General features: G+C 44.1%; 1 protein-coding gene and 1 long non-coding RNA gene across 4 annotated transcripts in view; one reads left to right on the forward strand and one right to left on the reverse strand.

The window, feature by feature from the left end:
- The window catches only part of LOC143787319 (uncharacterized), a 38,537-nt gene extending 22,128 nt beyond the window's left edge, over nucleotides 1-16,409 (forward strand). The window contains exons 2-3 of one of the 2 annotated variants that reach the window (XR_013218325.1): nucleotides 10,915-11,055; nucleotides 16,157-16,409. This is a non-coding gene — a long non-coding RNA (uncharacterized LOC143787319). The remainder of the gene's footprint in view (nucleotides 1-10,914; nucleotides 11,056-16,156) is intronic. The other variant, XR_013218324.1, reaches the window with a different exon arrangement.
- Nucleotides 1-18,852, reverse strand: part of ADAMTS9 (ADAM metallopeptidase with thrombospondin type 1 motif 9) — a 218,896-nt gene that overhangs the window by 57,294 nt on the left and 142,750 nt on the right. For both annotated transcript variants that reach the window (XM_077275942.1, XM_077275943.1), the window contains one exon: nucleotides 8,873-9,040. In XM_077275942.1, the coding sequence (XP_077132057.1) occupies nucleotides 8,873-9,040 (168 nt within the window). The remainder of the gene's footprint in view (nucleotides 1-8,872; nucleotides 9,041-18,852) is intronic.

An 18,852-nucleotide genomic window follows, 5' to 3' on the forward strand; every position in this document is an offset into this window, starting at 1 on the left:
ACAACACATAGCGCAAGCAGGAAGGCACAGATTTCCACCTGTGCAGAGAACTCTGGAGGTGCCATTGGACCGGCCGGACTTGCGCAGCCTGGTGAACCGTATTCTGGACTGAGGACCCAGAGATCTTCAGTAAAGAGGTAAAGAGACTGCAACCTGGTGTCCTCGTTATTTACCGCGACCTGCACCCCACAACTGCACCATCATCACCACTTATTGCACCGGACGTCCCCCACTGACAGACAGGGCCACGGACCGGGTCTAGCCACCGTGACAACCCCAGAACTGAGACTCAGAGGCCCGGCTCCGGGTACCCCTCGGCCCTGTGGCGGTGTGGGGGCGCTCCAACTTGGCGTCACGAACAGGATCTACTTAAGCCTGAAGAATCAGGTCATGTGTGCCTTGGAACTGTGATTTGTTGTGCTTGGACTGTACTTAATTGCAAAGACTGTGTGCTGCTATTTACCGCCAAAAGTTCCCGCCAAAAGTCACCGCCATTGCTGCGCCAAAGGAGAAGGAGGGCGTGCCATGGGAGGAGACTACCAAAGTGGCGCCAGAAGCGGCGACCGCCCCCTGCACCTCTTGTTGCAAAGCGGTGACCTGCCACGAAGCAGAGGACCACCCCCTGACCTGGAACGGCGGGAAGCAGGTGACGGAGAAGCTCGGCCCTGGAGAAATGGCGGAGTCCGATGCATGCACTGTCACCGATTATCGGACCCTGACGATGAACAGCAAGTGCCCGAACGAGGGAGGAACGGTCCCGGCTTGCCCTCATTCATCGGAGACAGACCCACGTCCACTGCAGCGGGAGGACCCGAAGTCCTTGGAACCGGCAGCGGAGCTGAACCTACCGATTCCGATCTTGGAGCCAACGGAGGAGGAGTCGCGGAAGGCGGAGCCGCCTCCAGAGACCGCATTGGAGGAGCCGCGGTCCGGGCTGCAGCCGACTTCAGCGTCCTTGTCAACGGACTGGATCGACATCGGTGGAACCACATCAGGCGCAGGTATGGACGGCGCCCCTGCTCCCCTGCCCGGTCCCGCTCTCGTGACCGATCCTCATCGCAGTAAGAGCCGCCTCCTCTCGGCAGAGCTAGTGGTATTGCCCCCCGACGCAATGGGGAAGCTGGTACCACCGCTGCCGACCCAGATGGGGGAACCCATAGACGTGGGCCCGGACGGGGTGATTCTCCAGTGGGACACCCCCCGGATCGGGCCGGATGGAGCTCGGGAGGAAGGTTCCACCCTTGCTGTGCTTACCTGGGAACAATACAAACAGTGTTTGATTCTACATTGGAAAAGACAAAAGGAGGCAGAATTAACTGACCCACCGAGAGTACAACCACCGCCTCTTGCGCGCGGTAGGGGAGACGTGGTAAAGCAGGGAACGGTGTTGGCCTTTCACCCGAAGAGGGGGTGGGGCTCCATACAGGAACCGGGGCTACCAACTGACGTCTTCGTTACCAGCTGCAACGTGAAGACTCCCTGCTGCAGCCGAGATGGTGACCCGTTGCAAAAGGGGGATCAAGTGACCTACACCCGTCATCGGAATGCATACGGATGGTACGCCCGGAACGTTCGCCGCTGTGAACTTGGAAGAGTGTCATCTGTTGCTTCAACCATGATGGAACCGGACGTGACAGGTCTTACCAACGTTGCCGCCGTACGTCTCATTGCAGCGACTGAACTGGCGGCTAGGGTCCGCCTTCAGGTTCAGACATCAGGTGGTCTGACCGCACCAAGGAAATCCACCGGTGACACTGGTGCGACATCAGCCGTGGAGCAAGGATTGAAGCCTGCGCAGTCAGAAGGGGTCCACTTTCGGCTGATGTCTTGTGATCTACTATGAGAATAAACCTCGATACCATGAGTATGTATATAGTTACTGTTTCCTGTTTTGCTGCTAAACCCGTTCAGGGTTAACTTTTTAAAGGGATCCCTTTGTTGACCCGGGATCCCTATTGTTGTTTTGTTTATTTTTTCTGAGTTTTGCACAAGTTTTAAAAACTGCCGCAATCATGAACAATGCATGATACAAACTTCTTGTACATAGTTTGCACCTTATTAAAGGCGCTCCCTACTGGTTTTACTTAAAGAAGGACTCTTTGTGAAGATACCACACTGGAACCTTTGTTGAGTATGGACTGGTAGCTTAAGAAGACACGCTACCTCATAGAGACTTGATCCCCTCTTAAAGGGGATGTTCATCCACGTACCTATGAGTAATACTGCCTTAAAACAGTAAAGTGATGATGATGCTTTGAAAGAAAATGACACTGTTTACATGTAAAAGTTATATGTATTGAACTGGTTAACTGTAGGAGAAATGTTGATAATGTTGATAGAAGATGGGGATAGAAGGTAAACCCTGAGTCCTCCATAAGAAGTTAGTTATTGTAAGAAGAAGAGTTAATAATGTGATACCGGGGACAGAGAGTGAACCCGTAGGGGTTAGGTGGTAGGTCCTCTTAGGAGCCATATGTAGATGGCTCAGTGTTCTCAAACCCGAAAGTGTGTTATGTTCTATACCATGTATAGTAGTTGAAAAGACAGAAGGCTCGGGCTGAAAGGAGCGGTCCTGTAAGAAAGGAGAAGCAGTAGGTCTGGCGCCGATAGGACAGGCGGTCCTGCAGATTAAAGAAGGAGAATGTAAAGTTAAATTTGCCTTATAATGTGATTATAAGAAGGTCTTTAATGGATGCCGAGTGTACGTCCTTAAAGGCAATGTTAAATTATTGTTCAACAATTTTGCACTAAGTAGAATACCCGGTTGGGTAAGAAGAGTTATTTATAGCATGTTGCTATGATATTTAACCATGTTTGTAACGTTCAAGTGTCCTTACCTCCCATAAAGGGAAGCCTGTTCAAGTATACTTACTGTTATTGCACTCAACAAAACTGTATGTCTTTTTGCTAACTTGTATTGTTGTTTTCTTCCCAGTCCCGGAGTACTGTGTTTAACCAGGGGGGAGTGCAGCGCCCCAGAGTCCTGGTCGTTGCAGTACTGTGGCTCCGCCACTATGGGGAGCTATGGTACGTCTGATGGCACTGAAGGAGTTCATCTGACCAGGTATCACAGACACCAATATATTTCACAGCCGGGCCTCCGGGGGGAGCTAAGGGTTCTATTCACTAGGCCACTCCCCACCATAGTGGGTAAACTGGGGGTCAGGCAGGAAGTTAGATTAGAAGCTGACTGGGTTGGAATCAGGCAACACCTTGTGGCAGAGGGTGTTGTGGGGGAAGATACAGTAGGGTCTCTGTCAGGGGTGGGATCCTGACAGAGGCTTGGCAACTTGAACGAACGTAACGGGACCGCGCCTGCTCAGGATAGCGGCGGTGCCCAAGGAGGGACTAGAAGCGAGATAGATTGTGCTGAGTGAGAAACGAGATCAAAGCGATAGAAGAATACCAGTAGGAGTCGTGCTGTAAGACCGAGGCAACATTCTACTGAGGCGCACAACCGGTGGCCGGAACGCCGAGAGAGTATTATAACATTCAGCTTCAAGCAATACTCTAAACAGCGGCAGGACAGTCAGTCTCAGGCGGGCTGTCTAACTCAAATCACCTATGAAGTCTTGGGGGGCAACTTGTGGGAGAGGGGCGTCTCTAGGGTCCCGGAAGAGCTCCGAGCCTACCCGTCAAATGGGTGCCGTTCCTACCCGAACCTCAGGGAGGGACGGAGGATTAGCAGAACATCATCTAGTCGAGTTGTGAGGGAACTTAAGAAACAGACACAACAGTTGTGGGGACTTTCCGTAAGCACAGCAGGGAAGGACCACAACACATAGCGCAAGCAGGAAGGCACAGATTTCCACCTGTGCAGAGAACTCTGGAGGTGCCATTGGACCGGCCGGACTTGCGCAGCCTGGTGAACCGTATTCTGGACTGAGGACCCAGAGATCTTCAGTAAAGAGGTAAAGAGACTGCAACCTGGTGTCCTCGTTATTTACCGCGACCTGCACCCCACAACTGCACCATCATCACCACTTATTGCACCGGACGTCCCCCACTGACAGACAGAGCCACGGACCGGGTCTAGCCACCGTGACAACCCCAGAACTGAGACTCAGAGGCCCGGCTCCGGGTACCCCTCGGCCCTGTGGCGGTGTGGGGGCGCTCCACAACATCTGGAAAGAGTTTGTATGTTCTCTCCGTGTTTGCGTGGGTTTCCTCCCACATTCCAAAGACATACTGATAGGGAAATTAGATTGTGAGCCCCATCGGGGACAGCGATGATAATGTGTGCAAACTGTAAAGCGCTGCGGAATATGTTAGCGCTATATAAAAATAAAGATTATTATTAATATGTTAGCGCTATATAAAAATAAAGATTATTATTTATTATTATTATTATGCGAGAAATTTTGGCGCAAGCCCTTAGAAACAGAAGTCAGGTGATTTTACATGGCGGTAATAGGACTTTATGTTTGAGTATGTTGTATGGATAATACACCTGCGCTCATGCTTCAGAGCTGCGCTCCATTCACACATGAGACTGGAGACACCGTTCTTATGATCACTGACCCGCTCATCTATCCTGTGGACACAGATCGCTCAGGTCCAATTTTTTCTTGTTCCTCCGAGCCCCTCTCCCTCGCTTTCCTGCTAGACTTATTCATCTGTTTTACCTTACAGGGGCCCACATGTCATAGTAATCCCAGATAATATAATTGACAACAAATGTAATTCTGCCATAATATTCCGGAATTTTACAAACACATGCTTCCTTTCTCTTATATAAACTGTGAATTAAGGAATATGTCGTAAACTGAGGCCTTTCCCTTCTTCACGCCTTTACTGTGGTCAACTTTTCACCCCATGATGAGTCTGACATCTATCTATTATGTATGAGACCTCCCAGAATAGCTCATCAATGTCAGTCCCTACTGAGGAGTTGCTAGCAGGTCTTGCGGATGGCGGAAAGTCCATACAACTCCGTATATTGTGCCGAGATGACGTCACGTCTATTGTTGATTGACCGCTACAGCCAATCACTGGCTGCAGAGGTCACTTTGACACTTACGGCATATGATATGACCATTGATGTTAGTGACTGGTTGCAGGCAGCAGTGGTGACCTCCTACAGAGCAGCACCGGAACATCAGCAGTTCCAATAAGTAATTCTTATTTTATTGCTTTTTAAGTATTTCCATCTGTTTCCCGGACATATTATTTTTATCTCCATTCATTTACAAGCTGCAATACATGGCACAACCACTGGACAGGGGGGAGGCGCCGTAACTTCAAAACAAGCAAATCCTGGAGAGCTCCTTTAAGAAATGGCTAAAATCAAGTTTTTACAGTTTGAGAGAAGAGCAGAAGTCAAGGATTTTGTGCAGTAATTTTCGGTAATCTGGAGCAGATGGTCTGTGTCTGTGTGTGACAAGACATGCGAGAGCAAATAAACTCTGCAGTACTGGAAGTGTTTACTACACCGGCGCGGCTCAGTCACAAGCAAACCATTCATAGGTGGGATTACCAGAGCTGACAGTTGGAAGTTTTTTTTTTATTTTTGGTTGGATGGTCTGGGAAAATCTCCTGCCATCCTTAATTATTGGGGTCATATTAATTCCACAGCCCATGTGCTTCTCCTGCAGTAAGATGCAGTATGGGTCCTGGATTGCGGGGCGCTTTTACCCTCTAGTAAAACGACCGAGGCAGATCTCACACTTACTGGTACAAATTATTGTATCTGGATTGTGCAGAGATATCGGTCATGGTTTTACCAAATGTTCTGTATTGACCGTAGTGTTCCTGGAGTCACCATTTCATCATGAGGATGACCATCTCCAGGAGGCCCCTATATGAGGCACTTCCTTTGACTGCCTCCATGCTCCATTTTAACTCCAAAGAAATAGGATTCCGTATGGACCAACAGGGACTTTTGGGCCTCCCATCCTGTCCCTGTAAATATGGCTTTTGTATGTATGATCTAATTTGGACGTATAGAGAAGTTCATCCTGTGCTTTTTGGTTCATTCACATAATTCAAGAGCTGGAGACTATGGCACAGCGGGAAGACAGTTGTCAGAAATTCTAAGTTCTTCATTGCGGGAGGCATCGAGTGTGTCGAGCAAAGCACGGTGCCAAAAAGTGTAATTTACTCTGCTCGAAAAAGGAATGGAGTACGTAAGCCTCACAGTATAAACCGAGTCAGGTAAACCTCAGGGATGTCAATCCGTGCAGAAAGGAAGCAGAAGCGATTGTGAATCAATGTCACCGGCTTTGGAGGAGCACTGGAGAGGAACATCAAGATGACCACCATAAAGGGAATAGTTTTGCAGACTATTACTCACTCCTTATCCTTCCAGGTTGATTCTTCTCTAGTTTTGAATTTTGCTTCTGTCCTTGTCACTATTGGCAGCATGAGAAGATACTTGCAGCCTAATTACGTGGTACAGGTTGTCTAGGTCCACCAGGATGGCCCATCCATAAGTGCCATCACAAGAGGTTTGTGGTGTCTTCAAGCACAGTCAAGACCATGTAGCAGACACCAGGACACGAGGAGAGACAGACGGAGCCATAGATGGGCAACAAGCCAGCATCAGGACCGGTATCTGCTCCTTTATGTGAGGTGGAACATGTGGAGCACCGCTAGAGTGATACAGGATGACCTCCAGCGGCTACTGGTGTTCAAATGGTCTGAAAAAGACTCAATATGAGTGGCGTGAGGACCCAACATCCTCTAGTGCAGTGTTCCCCAACTCCGGTCCTCAAGAGCCACCAACAGGTCATGTCTTCAGGATCTCCTTAGTATTGCCCAGGTGATAATTGCATCACCTGGACAGGCAAGAATTCAATCACCTGTGCAATACTAAGGAAATCCTGAAAACATGACATGTTGGTGGCACTTGAGCACCGGAGTTGGGGATTACTGCTTTAGTGGGACCAGTGCTCACAACCCAACACCATGCAGCCAGAGAATACCAGAATTGACAGGTTCACGCTGAGAATGTGACACATGGGAAAGAGTCTAGAGACATCATGGTGACCATTCTCATGTCTGGAAGATCATCCTGGATGATGGGCTTTGCCGGTTGGTAAGTAACTGCCTGGGGGGACATATCTTTGGAGGGTCACGCAATACTCTATATGACAGCCAATAGTATCTGGACTGCTGATAGGTTCTGGGATGAAATCTTCTAAGCTGTGGTCAGACCATACAATGGTGCTGTAGGCCCTGGGGTCCTTCTTGTGCCGGAAAATGCTTGGTCTCACGTGGCCAGTCTGTGTATGCAGTTCCTGAATGAAGAGGGTATTGATGCCACTGACTGGCCCTCATGTTCCTAAGACCTGAATCTGAGAACTACTGGAAGATTAAGCATCGGTGCATCCAATGCCGACACGTAGCGCCAATGACTGTCCAGGAGATCACTGGTGTCCTGATCCAGATCCAGGAGGAAATACCCCAGGAAACCATCTGCAGTCTCATCGTGAGTATCCCCAGATGCTATTATCGGGGATGTACACTACTGCTGAGCCAAGTTGTGAGTTGAGATTTATAGATCCTTCTAATAATACCTCATAATCGAGTTTTGATTGGTTTAGAAAAGAGTCTTGTGAGTAGAATTTGCACCTTTCAGACATTTGTGGTTATATTCTGTACTTTTGAAATGCCATAAATGTCAACCAAAAGGAATACCCCTTTCATTTTTGGAATTTTCAAAATATGCCTTTTAAAAAGGATTGTCTAATCTGCAAAACTCTTTTCCTATGAGAGGACCTGTTGGCAATCAACTGATCTCATGGCTCAGGCAAGAGAAGCTCATAGATGGCTGCACATATGCCCTGCAGTGGCCACTACAGGAGAAATGTGGTATTACCACAGGTCTACATTATCGAAGGAGAGTGAACCCTGAATAGAGGAATCCTATAACATGTGTTAATGAGACCGCCCCTTTAATATTACTATAGATCGAAACATAGTACCAGTTACAAGCTCCTAAAGATGTTTCTGCTTTTCTCTCCATTTCTCTTGGTAGTCTCTCTGTACCGAAGCCACTGTATCCAATCTCCCATATTTTGCCCTTTTCACAATCGGTTTCATCTCAGAGGTTCTGACATCCATCTAGTTGTCAATAAAAAAAATCTAATCGAACTGTAAGGAGGCGATAAGTCACGAGTGCAGAGATCATCCTGCAAAGTTTTCACCATCCCTCTCTCTCCCGACAATAAGAGCTTGCACTCCCACATGCCCCTCATGGATGACCATTCTTATTACTGTAAAAGAAGCCTTGACTGACATCATGGTGCCAATCTAAGCAAGCAAAGCTGAAGTGTAGCGCATGGAGGAATGAACAGAACAGCAGCCTGTTGCCACAGTAGGTGGATCTTTATAATTATAAATTAGACTCTTAAAATTCTCAAAATCTGCATTACTATAATATCGCCAAACAATGCAAAAAAAACGGTCATAAAGTATCTAAATAATTCTACAATATTGTGCAAATATAAAACTCCATATATTGCCCACACGGATACAGTCGTTCAGTGCTCAAGTCAAACTGAGAATAAGTGTGCAAATGATACCACCATACGTTGGCTAAATATTACCGCCACACAAGGTCTACAAAAAAAATACCAGATGGGTCAGGAGACGGCAACGTGGCTGTAACGGCACAGTCCTGGATGAACCAACAGTAAATAAGAGAGCCGCTGTGTACTGAGCCTTTCTGGTTGCTCCAGAGGGTTCTGCCCCTGGGAAATGGGAGCCCTAGGCATGTGGCTACTTTGCCCACATGAGATCACTTTTATATCGCAATCCTAACTCCGTACACCTTGTGGTATCACAAATGTAACATGCAGACCAAGAAACCAAGAACATGTAAGCCCGTATTCTGTATAAAACCATATAATTGTGGAGTTTTGCAACTTACTTTTCCCCACTCTCCTGCTTTCCACTTTGGGCACCTGCCTCCTCGACATTTCTTCTGTATGTTTGGCTTGGCAAGGTGCTTGCAGTAGTCATTTCCCACATTGGAGCCATCTTTAGCCACACAATACACGACCCTGTTCTTCACGCCTCGTCCGCAGGACACGGAGCACTGTAATGACAGCAGCATCAGGAGACCGTTATTTATTAGTTTCACTGTAAACTCGAAACAATATAATTACATATTTTAACCACATACATATAATATGATGGAAAAAGACTGTCTAAGAAAACAAAGGGTCTATAATTATTAACCTGTGTAACTCAAGTAACAGAGCACAGGCTTCTTATCAGCTCAATATGAGGGTAAAACTCGGCCATGTGCGCCAAGTCCACACATATCATGATGGGGCTGGAAATATGACACAAGTATTATATGTGCAACTTGTACAGTATATAAACAGTAAATCCCCTAGGAAAAAGGAAATAATATGATATTTATTGATGCTCTCTCCCTTTCTTTGCGCTTTCCTTCCACCTTCCCTTATTTCTTTTAACCTTTTGTCATTCTTCATCCCTTCTTTTTCATCATTTGCTTCCTTTGTTCTTTCCACTCTCTCTTTTCTCTTTTATCATTAATTTATTCTCTTATTATTTTTTTCCTTAATTCCTCCATTGTTTCCTTCCTTTTACTTACTAATGTCCTACCTTCCATTTCTCTTCTTACACTTTCTTCTTCTTCCCTTCCTTCTGTTCTCCTTCCTTTCCTTTTTTATTTCTTACATCTTTTCTTCATTTGTTCCTTACTGCTTTTCTCCTTCTTCCTCTTTCTTCTTTCCTTCTTTCTTCCTTTCATTCCTTCTTCCTTCCTTCTTTCTTCATTCCTTCCTCCTGCTTCCTCCTTCCTCTTTCTTCATTCCTTCTTCCTTCCTCCTTCTTTCTTCCTTTCATTCCTTCTTCCTTCCTTCTTTCTTCATTCCTTCCTCTTCCTCTTTATTCCTTCCTTCCTCCTTCCTCTTTCTTCATTCCTTCTCCTTTCTTCGTTTTTCCTGCCTGATCTTTTGCTTCCTTGCTCTTCTCTTTCCTTCCTGCATTCCTCCCTTTTCTCCTACTTCCTTTTTCTTCCTTGCTTCCTCTTTCTTCATTCCTTCTCCTTTCTTCCTTGTACTTCTCTTTCCTTCCCGCCTTCCTTTTTCAGTGGCATCTTCTTTTCTCTTCTTTCACCTTCCCACTGAAAACACTAAATCCCCTACACATTTCATGGTCCCCGAAATCCGCACTAAGGACCAGAAATAGTCTGTTCCTCATCAGTCCGTGTGCTACATGTATAGCAATGGATCAGAATCCCTTCGGATCACTAGAGGAAGTGATCAAGCATTATCTTCATGATGATCACACCCCCTTGGCTAATAGCCAAGATTTACATACAAGGAATAGGGGCCGTATCAAGAATGGATAGGCACTGAAACCATCGGAAAAAACTATCCCAGATTGCCATTTAGACCAGATAAAAGAATTACATATTATAGTAAATGTTTGGTTCCCTCTATGACCCCATTAAAAAAAATAATTAGCAACTACTTAAATCTGGGAATTTTAACTCCTTTTTCGATTGAAAATGGAAAGGTTTTTTTTCTTCACCAAAAACAAGACGTGCAAATTGACAAATGCACTTTACGAGACGGTGCGCCATTTACTTCTGTAGGCACAAATAAATGTCAGCAGCACACAATGAGCAAAGCGCCATCTGTTGTCCTATTCATGGCTTCTCAGCACCTTTCTTAAGTGGTTCAGTGAACATTCTTAGTCCCGACCACTTGTGTCATTCTGACACATTCACTTTGATTCCTTATAAGTCTCCTCTAACATGTAAGAATCAAAAGAAGTCTCTATTGTGAACGAGATTCAACGTGACAGCAGCTCGTAGCCCCGGCCTCAAACAGCACGACGCATTTCGCACAAACGCGGTTTCATCCTATTGTGCCAACAATTTGCCGATTCTGGTGACTCCTTTGTATAATGTTATTTTATTTACTTTTTTACCAGGAAATACAAACATCAAAGGGGAAAAAGGAGACCGTAGACAGAGGCCCCGATCCCCGAGCCGGCCTCCGGTTCTTGACACTACCGCCCGTTCTGATCACTGGAAGAATGCCATTTTGTATGGTCAGTAAGCCGCATCATTGGGTAGGCACATACAATGTTCTCAAAGATCAAATTTAATTGGATGGGTCAGGGCGGTCACAGGGAGACTGCCCAAGTAATCATTAAATATACCGCCAAGTCATTAAATATATTGGCAAGTGATGCGAAAAGAACAATTACAGATCAAATCTAATAACATCCCAGATATCCCCACCACGTGGGGTCCTGCTCTTGTGTGTGTGATTTTTTTTTTTTAGCCTACACAGCAATGTAGACCTCTAGGACCCCCACTGATCCGGTGAATGAAAGGGGCACAGTGCTGATTTAGAGATGTATCCCTACACAGCGGTGTACCGGATAACGACTTATTGTAAAAATAGGATTTTATTAATAAATTTAAAACAGAGACTAAAAGATGTAAATATCAAATACACAGAAGGTAGTATTAAGGAAAGTCTTGTTTACATAAGTGAATTTACATGAAAGTGAACAGACGTCTAACGAGTATCCCCAATACAGTATATAATGCTGGTATAACAGAACATAAAGAGCTAATCAATTATTAGAACACAAAATCCGTAAGGGGCAGGCAGCCATTTTCACCTAACGTGTGTTTCGCATTGATCACTTCATCTGGAGGTAACCGCATTGCCGAAGGTGGGGATTTTAAAACTGTACAGGACCCATTCATAAATTGAATTGCAAATTTAAGATTGATAGTTTGTCCACACAATTCATGATAATGGCAAGCTCCAAAGGCTTAGAAGGGGATAGAGCCCTAAATCTGCTCTACGGCTCCTTCATTCTCAGGATCGGCAGTGGTCCCGGAGGTCCCACCTTTCCAATCCTAATTTGAAGGATTCCTTCCCTGTCAGGTATACTCCTTTAATTGCAGAATTGTAACCAGATAATTATCTGCATGAATACAGGAGTATGACACAGGCATGAAACAAAGGCCGATTGTCCTCAGCCACAGATGGACGCGAGGTGTAACGCATTTAATCCAGCGTAGGAGATGCCGCATTTGTTACAGAGGGTAATGGAATGGAGACGCGGCAGAGGTTTCACCCTAAATCGAGCTGTTTGTCACCATATTTAAGGGTTGGAAAAAGACTGAAGTCTGACAGCATCCAAAAAAGTTTTGTTCTATAGTCAGAGACTTGTGATCTCTGCTGAGATGAGGAAGATGGGAATGTACGTGTGTTATTTGCCATACTGATTGGTGTTCTGCTCTTTCTTCATTTCTTTCTCCCTTTCTTTCATTCTTCCCTTCAGATAATTGTTCTTTTCTTCTTCTATCTTTTCCTTCCTTCCTAACTTACCAACATTAATATTGGTAGCATAGAGATGTTTAAGTCCTGCTTCCATTCCATAATGCCCCACATGGCCCAGACATCCCCCATTTTGAGTAGGGTGTACATCACGTACTTTTTCGTCCTAGCACATTCTGGACTGCTGTCAGCTATTTCTTTCCGGTCTTCCTTTGCTTTTTCTTTGATATTTTCCTTTTCTCTATACTTCCTACCTTCATTCATTCATTCATTCATTCATTCTTTTCCTCACTATTTTCTTTCTTCCTTCATCCTTCCTCCCCTTCTTTCCTTCCTCCTTTTCCTCACTTTTCTTTCTTCCTTCATTTCTGCTTTATCCTTCCTTCCTTCTTTAATTTATGCTTTGTCCTTCCTCCCCTTCTTTCCTACCTTCTTCTTTTCCTCACTTTTCTTTGTTCCTTCATTTCTGCGTTATATTTCCTCACATTCCTTCCTTCTTCTTTTCCTCCCTTTTCGTTTTTCCTTCATTTCTGCTTCATCATTCCTTCCTCTCACTTTTATATCACATTCCTCCTCCATAGTATAGGTCTCATGTACATTCAGATCATACATTATGATTAATACTAACATTACAGATTGTTAGCAGCATAGGTTCCATTCTGGGTAACCCAAAACATCCACAACATCCAACGGAGTGATTATTCCCCCCCATTATCCCACTAAAAAGTCAGGGCAAATAAAGATTTCCTTGTCTGAGTGTGCAGCAAACCATACACATTAACAACTTAAACAGATTTCCAATTCACCAAACATCCTCTCTGTAGCTTAAGTTTTGCTATGAATTGTCTTAACACCTTGTAAATAGTTCTTCTGAAATAAGTAGCAAGTGACTTTTACTGTCACCTGCTAATTACCTTTCATAAGTAGCTGGCATATTAACCAGACTGGATGAATAAGTGATTTTAACAATTTTTACATCTATATTTACAAATATTTTAAAACAAGTCCACCCATTTATCACTGGTTTATAGATTAGGGTCTATCATAGTCCTTTATTCCCACGACCCTGGGAACTCTCTACAGCCGGACTCCATTATAGAGTTGGGTAGTGTATTTTGCATTCTTCTCTTTTAATCTTGTATCTGTCCTGCTCCTCTGTGTCCCATCGCTCTTTGATACACTATTCTCTTTACGTCTTCTGAGTCAATACATTAATCAATATGCTATATTGTAGTATTTCTCTACTTATTCTTATCTATTGTTTCATCATAATCAAAGCAAATAGGATTTTAAGTAAGAAAAAATCACAAGCGGCCCCAAATTAAGCGGTGAACAGAGAAATTTGCTCCAGTTTATTTAAAACAGATGGAAAACAACAACTATCAACTAAGGAAACAACCTCCAAACTTATATGAACATCATGGAGGAGGTTCCCACATTATATTCCCCCTCTATAATCCAGAGCGGGGAGACATTACACAAGGCCAATTACATCTGCTGGACCCAACACATCCATGTATTACATTGTGCGCTATCTACTTTAATAACCCCCCGTGTAATACTACACTTCCCCTGCAGGAGTGCTACATTTGAAACGCAGGACCCGGGCTGATCGATGGAGGGATTTTGAAGCTGAACCTTTGGTGATTAGTGAAGGTGTCCTTAGAAAATGACCTATTGTTTAAATAAGATTTTTATGTTTAACGTATTCATTTTTTTTTTTTTTACATTTTCGAATACACACTATGTATAAAATAAATCTTTTAGTAAAACCTTTATTCACAGCAGATAACACGGGATCCACCATTCACAATAGGTGATGTCACAGCTCACCTCCTCCTCCTGTACAATCACTCACAACACCTCTATATACAGTAGATAACACAGGATCCACCATTCACAATAGGTGATGTCACAGCTCACCTCCTCCTGTACAATGACTGATAACACCTCTATATACAGTAGATAACACAGGATCCACCATTCACAATAGGTGATGTCACAGCTCACCTCCTCCTCCTGTACAATGACTGATAACACCTCTATATACAGTAGATAACACAGGATCCACCATTCACAATAGGTGATGTCACAGCTCACCTCCTCCTCCTGTACAATGACTGATAACACCTCTATATACAGTAGATAACACAGGATCCACCATTCACAATAAGTGATGTCACAGCTCACCTCCTCCTCCTGTACAATGACTGATAACACCTCTATATACAGTAGATAACACAGGATCCACCATTCACAATAGGTGATGTCACAGCTCACCTCCTCCTGTACAATGACTGATAACACCTCTATATACAGTAGATAACACAGGATCCACCATTCACAATAGGTGATGTCACAGCTCACCTCCTCCTGTACAATGACTGATAACACCTCTATATACAGTAGATAACACAGGATCCACCATTCACAATAGGTGATATCACAGCTCACCTCCTACTCCTGTACAATGACTGATAACACCTCTATATACAGTAGATAACACAGGATCCACCATTCACAATAGGTGATGTCACAGCTCACCTCTTCCTCCTGCTGTACAATGACTGAATGATGTGAAGTCAGGTAGTTATATGTGTTATGCAACTTAGCTACCTTGATTTGTAGCTACAAGTTTCAATCCTGTGTCGCGACAGATCCCCGTCCTGTGTCTGAGACAATTTCCTTTATTGGCACTTCACCAGAGTTGTGTGTGAAGGGGGCTGACTGACTGGTCCATTTCAATAACAAAGCCAACCCCCTTCTCCATCTATTCAACACCTACAGAATCGGACTGGCCCACAGGCGAGCGGGGGAATCCTCCGGTGGGCCCCTCTGAAGGATTGCTGATGAGCAGCGCTAACACTTTTCCTTTCTGTTGCTTGGCCACTTGTAGCCTAAGAGTCCGACCACCGCTGCTGTGTAGCTTGTAAGCGCTGTGCTGAAGTTAGCCGGGAATAGGAGATATCAGAAAGCCAGATTCAAAGTGGTGATTACTAGCTCAATAAATAAGAGCTTGTACGCACTGCACATGATCTGCTGTTTGGCACAGGTGGTCGGACTCCATGGCGATGAGCGGTAAACAAAAGAAAAGTGTTAATATCTCAAGAACGGCTATCAACTTTAATACACAGTAAATGACAAAACTGATTGATTTTACAAGCACTATCCAAAAATACCCATTTATTAATATGGGAATAACCCTTTATATAGAAGATATCCTTAGGATAAGTCATCAATATCAAATCAAAGTGGGTCCAACACCCAGAACCCCCTTAAATCAGATAATCCCTTTAATGACCCTTGTCATGAGTTTGAAATCGGTAGGGATCTAAGAGCAGGACATAAGTAGTATATGGAATTGCGCAGATCCGGACCCGTATACTGTTTATACCCGGCCTGGGGTGATAACAGCTGATTGTTGAGGGGGGCTAGGTGTTGGACCCCCTCCGATACTACAGTCTCAAAGTAGTGGGCAAACTCTTAAAGGGTCACTGTGCAGACCCGGCAATGCAAGAACTTTACTCTGGCAAGCCAGGAGTGCGGTATAACGGTATATGGTCTTCATTAGGTTTCATTATAAGGTGGAATTTCCTTTACATTAAAGCGAAGCAGGTACCAGGAAAAATAACAAGAGCGATGTAACCAGACGGAGCCGTTTCATCAATCACCTAAGAAACAGTCCATTTAGTTAAAAGAGCCGGACTCTGTATGATCCTATAAACGTACGACCTTCTTTTCCGGATAAGTGACTAATGGAGCCGGGCTGTGCGTACCCGAAAATATCCGTATGTGTTTACAGTGTGTCTGACAAATCTAATAAAAAATGTGTTTTCCTGAAAATAACAGAACATTTCAATTTTGTGTTCCAGGTACGCGCGGTGGACGATTTCGGCATATGTATGCCATATGCCGAGGACCCAGCATGGCGCTTAGTTTAAGAACAGTCATTTGCAGGCCCCTAGAATGCTTTGCATATGTCGTAAGAAGTTCTAAAAAATACAAGGACGATCCAATTTCTTTTCTTCTATGAAAAAAAAAAGATACGTAATCAGTAAAACTACTTTACAGCTGTTACAACAGCGCCACCCTGACTCATAGGCGGCACCTGGTATTGCAGCTCTACCACTGTAAAATGAATGGAAATCAGCTGCAATACCTAACAGTCTATAGATCGAGTTGAGATGAAACTTCCACATTTTCTAAATAAATAAATAAAAATAAATATATATATTTAGTAACAGCACTGTTCCTTAAAGGAATTGTCTAGGACTAATATATTAATATCCTTAAAGTGCTTGTAAAAACATTCACTTTTGCAATTTACAGCTTATTAAAATTTGCAGCAGTTCCTGAGATATTAACACTTTTCCTGTCTGTTGTTTACAGGTTGTTGCCTAGGAGACCGACCACCGCTGCTATGTAGCTTGTAAGTGCTGCGCCGAAACTGGCCATGATTAAGAGGTATCAGCGAGCGGTACCAGCCAGATTCAAAGCAGTGCTTACGAGCTCAATAAATAAGAGCTTGTAAGCACAGCGCATGTCCTGCTGTTTGGCACAGGTGGTCGGACTCCGATGTAACGAGCTGTAAACAACAGAAAAGTGTAAATATCTCAAAAGCGGCTGTAAACTTTAATACACAGTAAACGACAAAACTGATTGTATTTGCGAGCAATATCTGAAAATACTCATTTGTGGATATGGGAATAACCCTTTAATTATAAGCTAAGTAATCAATATCAGATCAAGGTGAGTCCAACACCCCCATAAATCAGCTGATGCCAGCACAGCTCTGTACACCATGTAGTGGCCATTCTTGGTACTGCAGCCAATCTCTTATGGAAAGGAAATAGGTTTTGTGCATTTCCAGTGGCTACTGGACCTGGTAACAACTAATTCATGGAGTTGCCGTTTGCTGGACCCCTCCGAAATCTTACATTAATGGCCTTTCAAGATCCATAGATCATCTATATTTTAGCTCTTTAAATAGCCATGCTTTAGCAAAACATCCTAGTTGCAGGCAAACACTGACCTATAGGTGGCACTAGAGAGCAAACTTTCTCTTGGGAGGAGAGCTAATTTGCATAGTCCTTTCCCCAGAGTGCATTGGGTGGCCTATAATTCTCTCCACGCCATGATCTGGTGGTCTCCACTAGTACCCCACTAGACTGTTATGCCATGTAATGTTACATTTCTCCTGCAGGGGAAATATATGGCCAATATATATCCATTTCCTAAATTGCAAAATTACATTTTGTAACCAAATGTTCCCAGGATGATCAGAGAACGATCCATCACGTATGTGGGAGAGGGCGAGTACGTGACCCTTGTGTGATAATGGGTCACTTATGGGTACAGGATCCCCCAGAATGGACAAATATTCCTCTAAAATGTAGACGTATTTCCCCTGGAAGCAGCTGGCGACCACCGCACCCGGTAACGCTCCCTCCGGGGCTGATAAATGGCTGTAACGTTACATTACACAGAACATTAGTTTGCATTCTCCAAAAGAAAAAAAAGAAAAGTCATAAAGGAGCAAGACGGAGTGATCCCCGGTGTTATGGATTTCTGAGCCTGCTTTCTACAGTGTCGCAAGAGGCCTCTAGGGGAAGGATGATTTATGGGGTCGTTACACTACATATTATGGGCTGTTCTTCTCCGAGGCAGCATACAAAAATGTAAGTGCGGCTCTCCGAAAATTCCAGCATCTGTTAATAGTAAAAGTTAAGGGGGAAAAAAAATGTCCGATATAATGAATTCCTAGTACTGTGCTGGATCGGGGTATTATGTAATCCATCATAAAACCATAGCATGCACTATAAGCAGACAGTATGGCAGTATTATTTGGACACTCTGGTACTGCTGTATATGCTTCGTGTGCAACATTGTTACCTGAAGTCATAACCCCGAAGAGAAGACAACTTCCATCTAATCTATGTGTTTGCTTTGAGCACTGTCTGGCGCTATTACATAAGCATTATTATACTCTGTTATATGAGCACAGTATGGTAGTATTATTTGGACATTCTCTGGTACTGTTGTATATGGTCCGTCCGCAACATTATTACCTGTAGTCATAATCATAACCCCGAAGAGAAGACAACTTCCATCTAATTTATGTGTTTGCTTTTTGGGCACTGTCTGGCTCTATTACATAAGCATTATTATACTCTGTTATATGAGCACAGTAGAGCAGTATTATTTGGACACTCTCTGGTACTGTTGTATGTGGTCTGCCCGCAACATTGTTACCTGTAGTCATAACCCCGAAGAGAAGACAACTTCCATCTAATCTATTTATTTGCTTTGAGCACTGTCTGGCGCTATTACTTAAGCACCAACATGCTCTGTTATATTAGCACAGTATGGCAGTATTATTTGGACACTGCCGTGTACTGCTATATTGTACAATATGATACAGAATGACCTGTAGTTGTGGAAGTAAGTACCAAGAAACGATGTAGACATGATCTTTTTGAAGCTATAAACATTTATCGTCTGTTCCATTCTGCTCTGTTATATCAGCACAGTATGGCAGTATTATTTGGACACTGTTGTATGTGCACTA

This window comes from Ranitomeya variabilis, chromosome 8 (genome assembly GCF_051348905.1).
Source record: "Ranitomeya variabilis isolate aRanVar5 chromosome 8, aRanVar5.hap1, whole genome shotgun sequence".
Lineage (NCBI taxonomy): Eukaryota > Metazoa > Chordata > Amphibia > Anura > Dendrobatidae > Ranitomeya > Ranitomeya variabilis.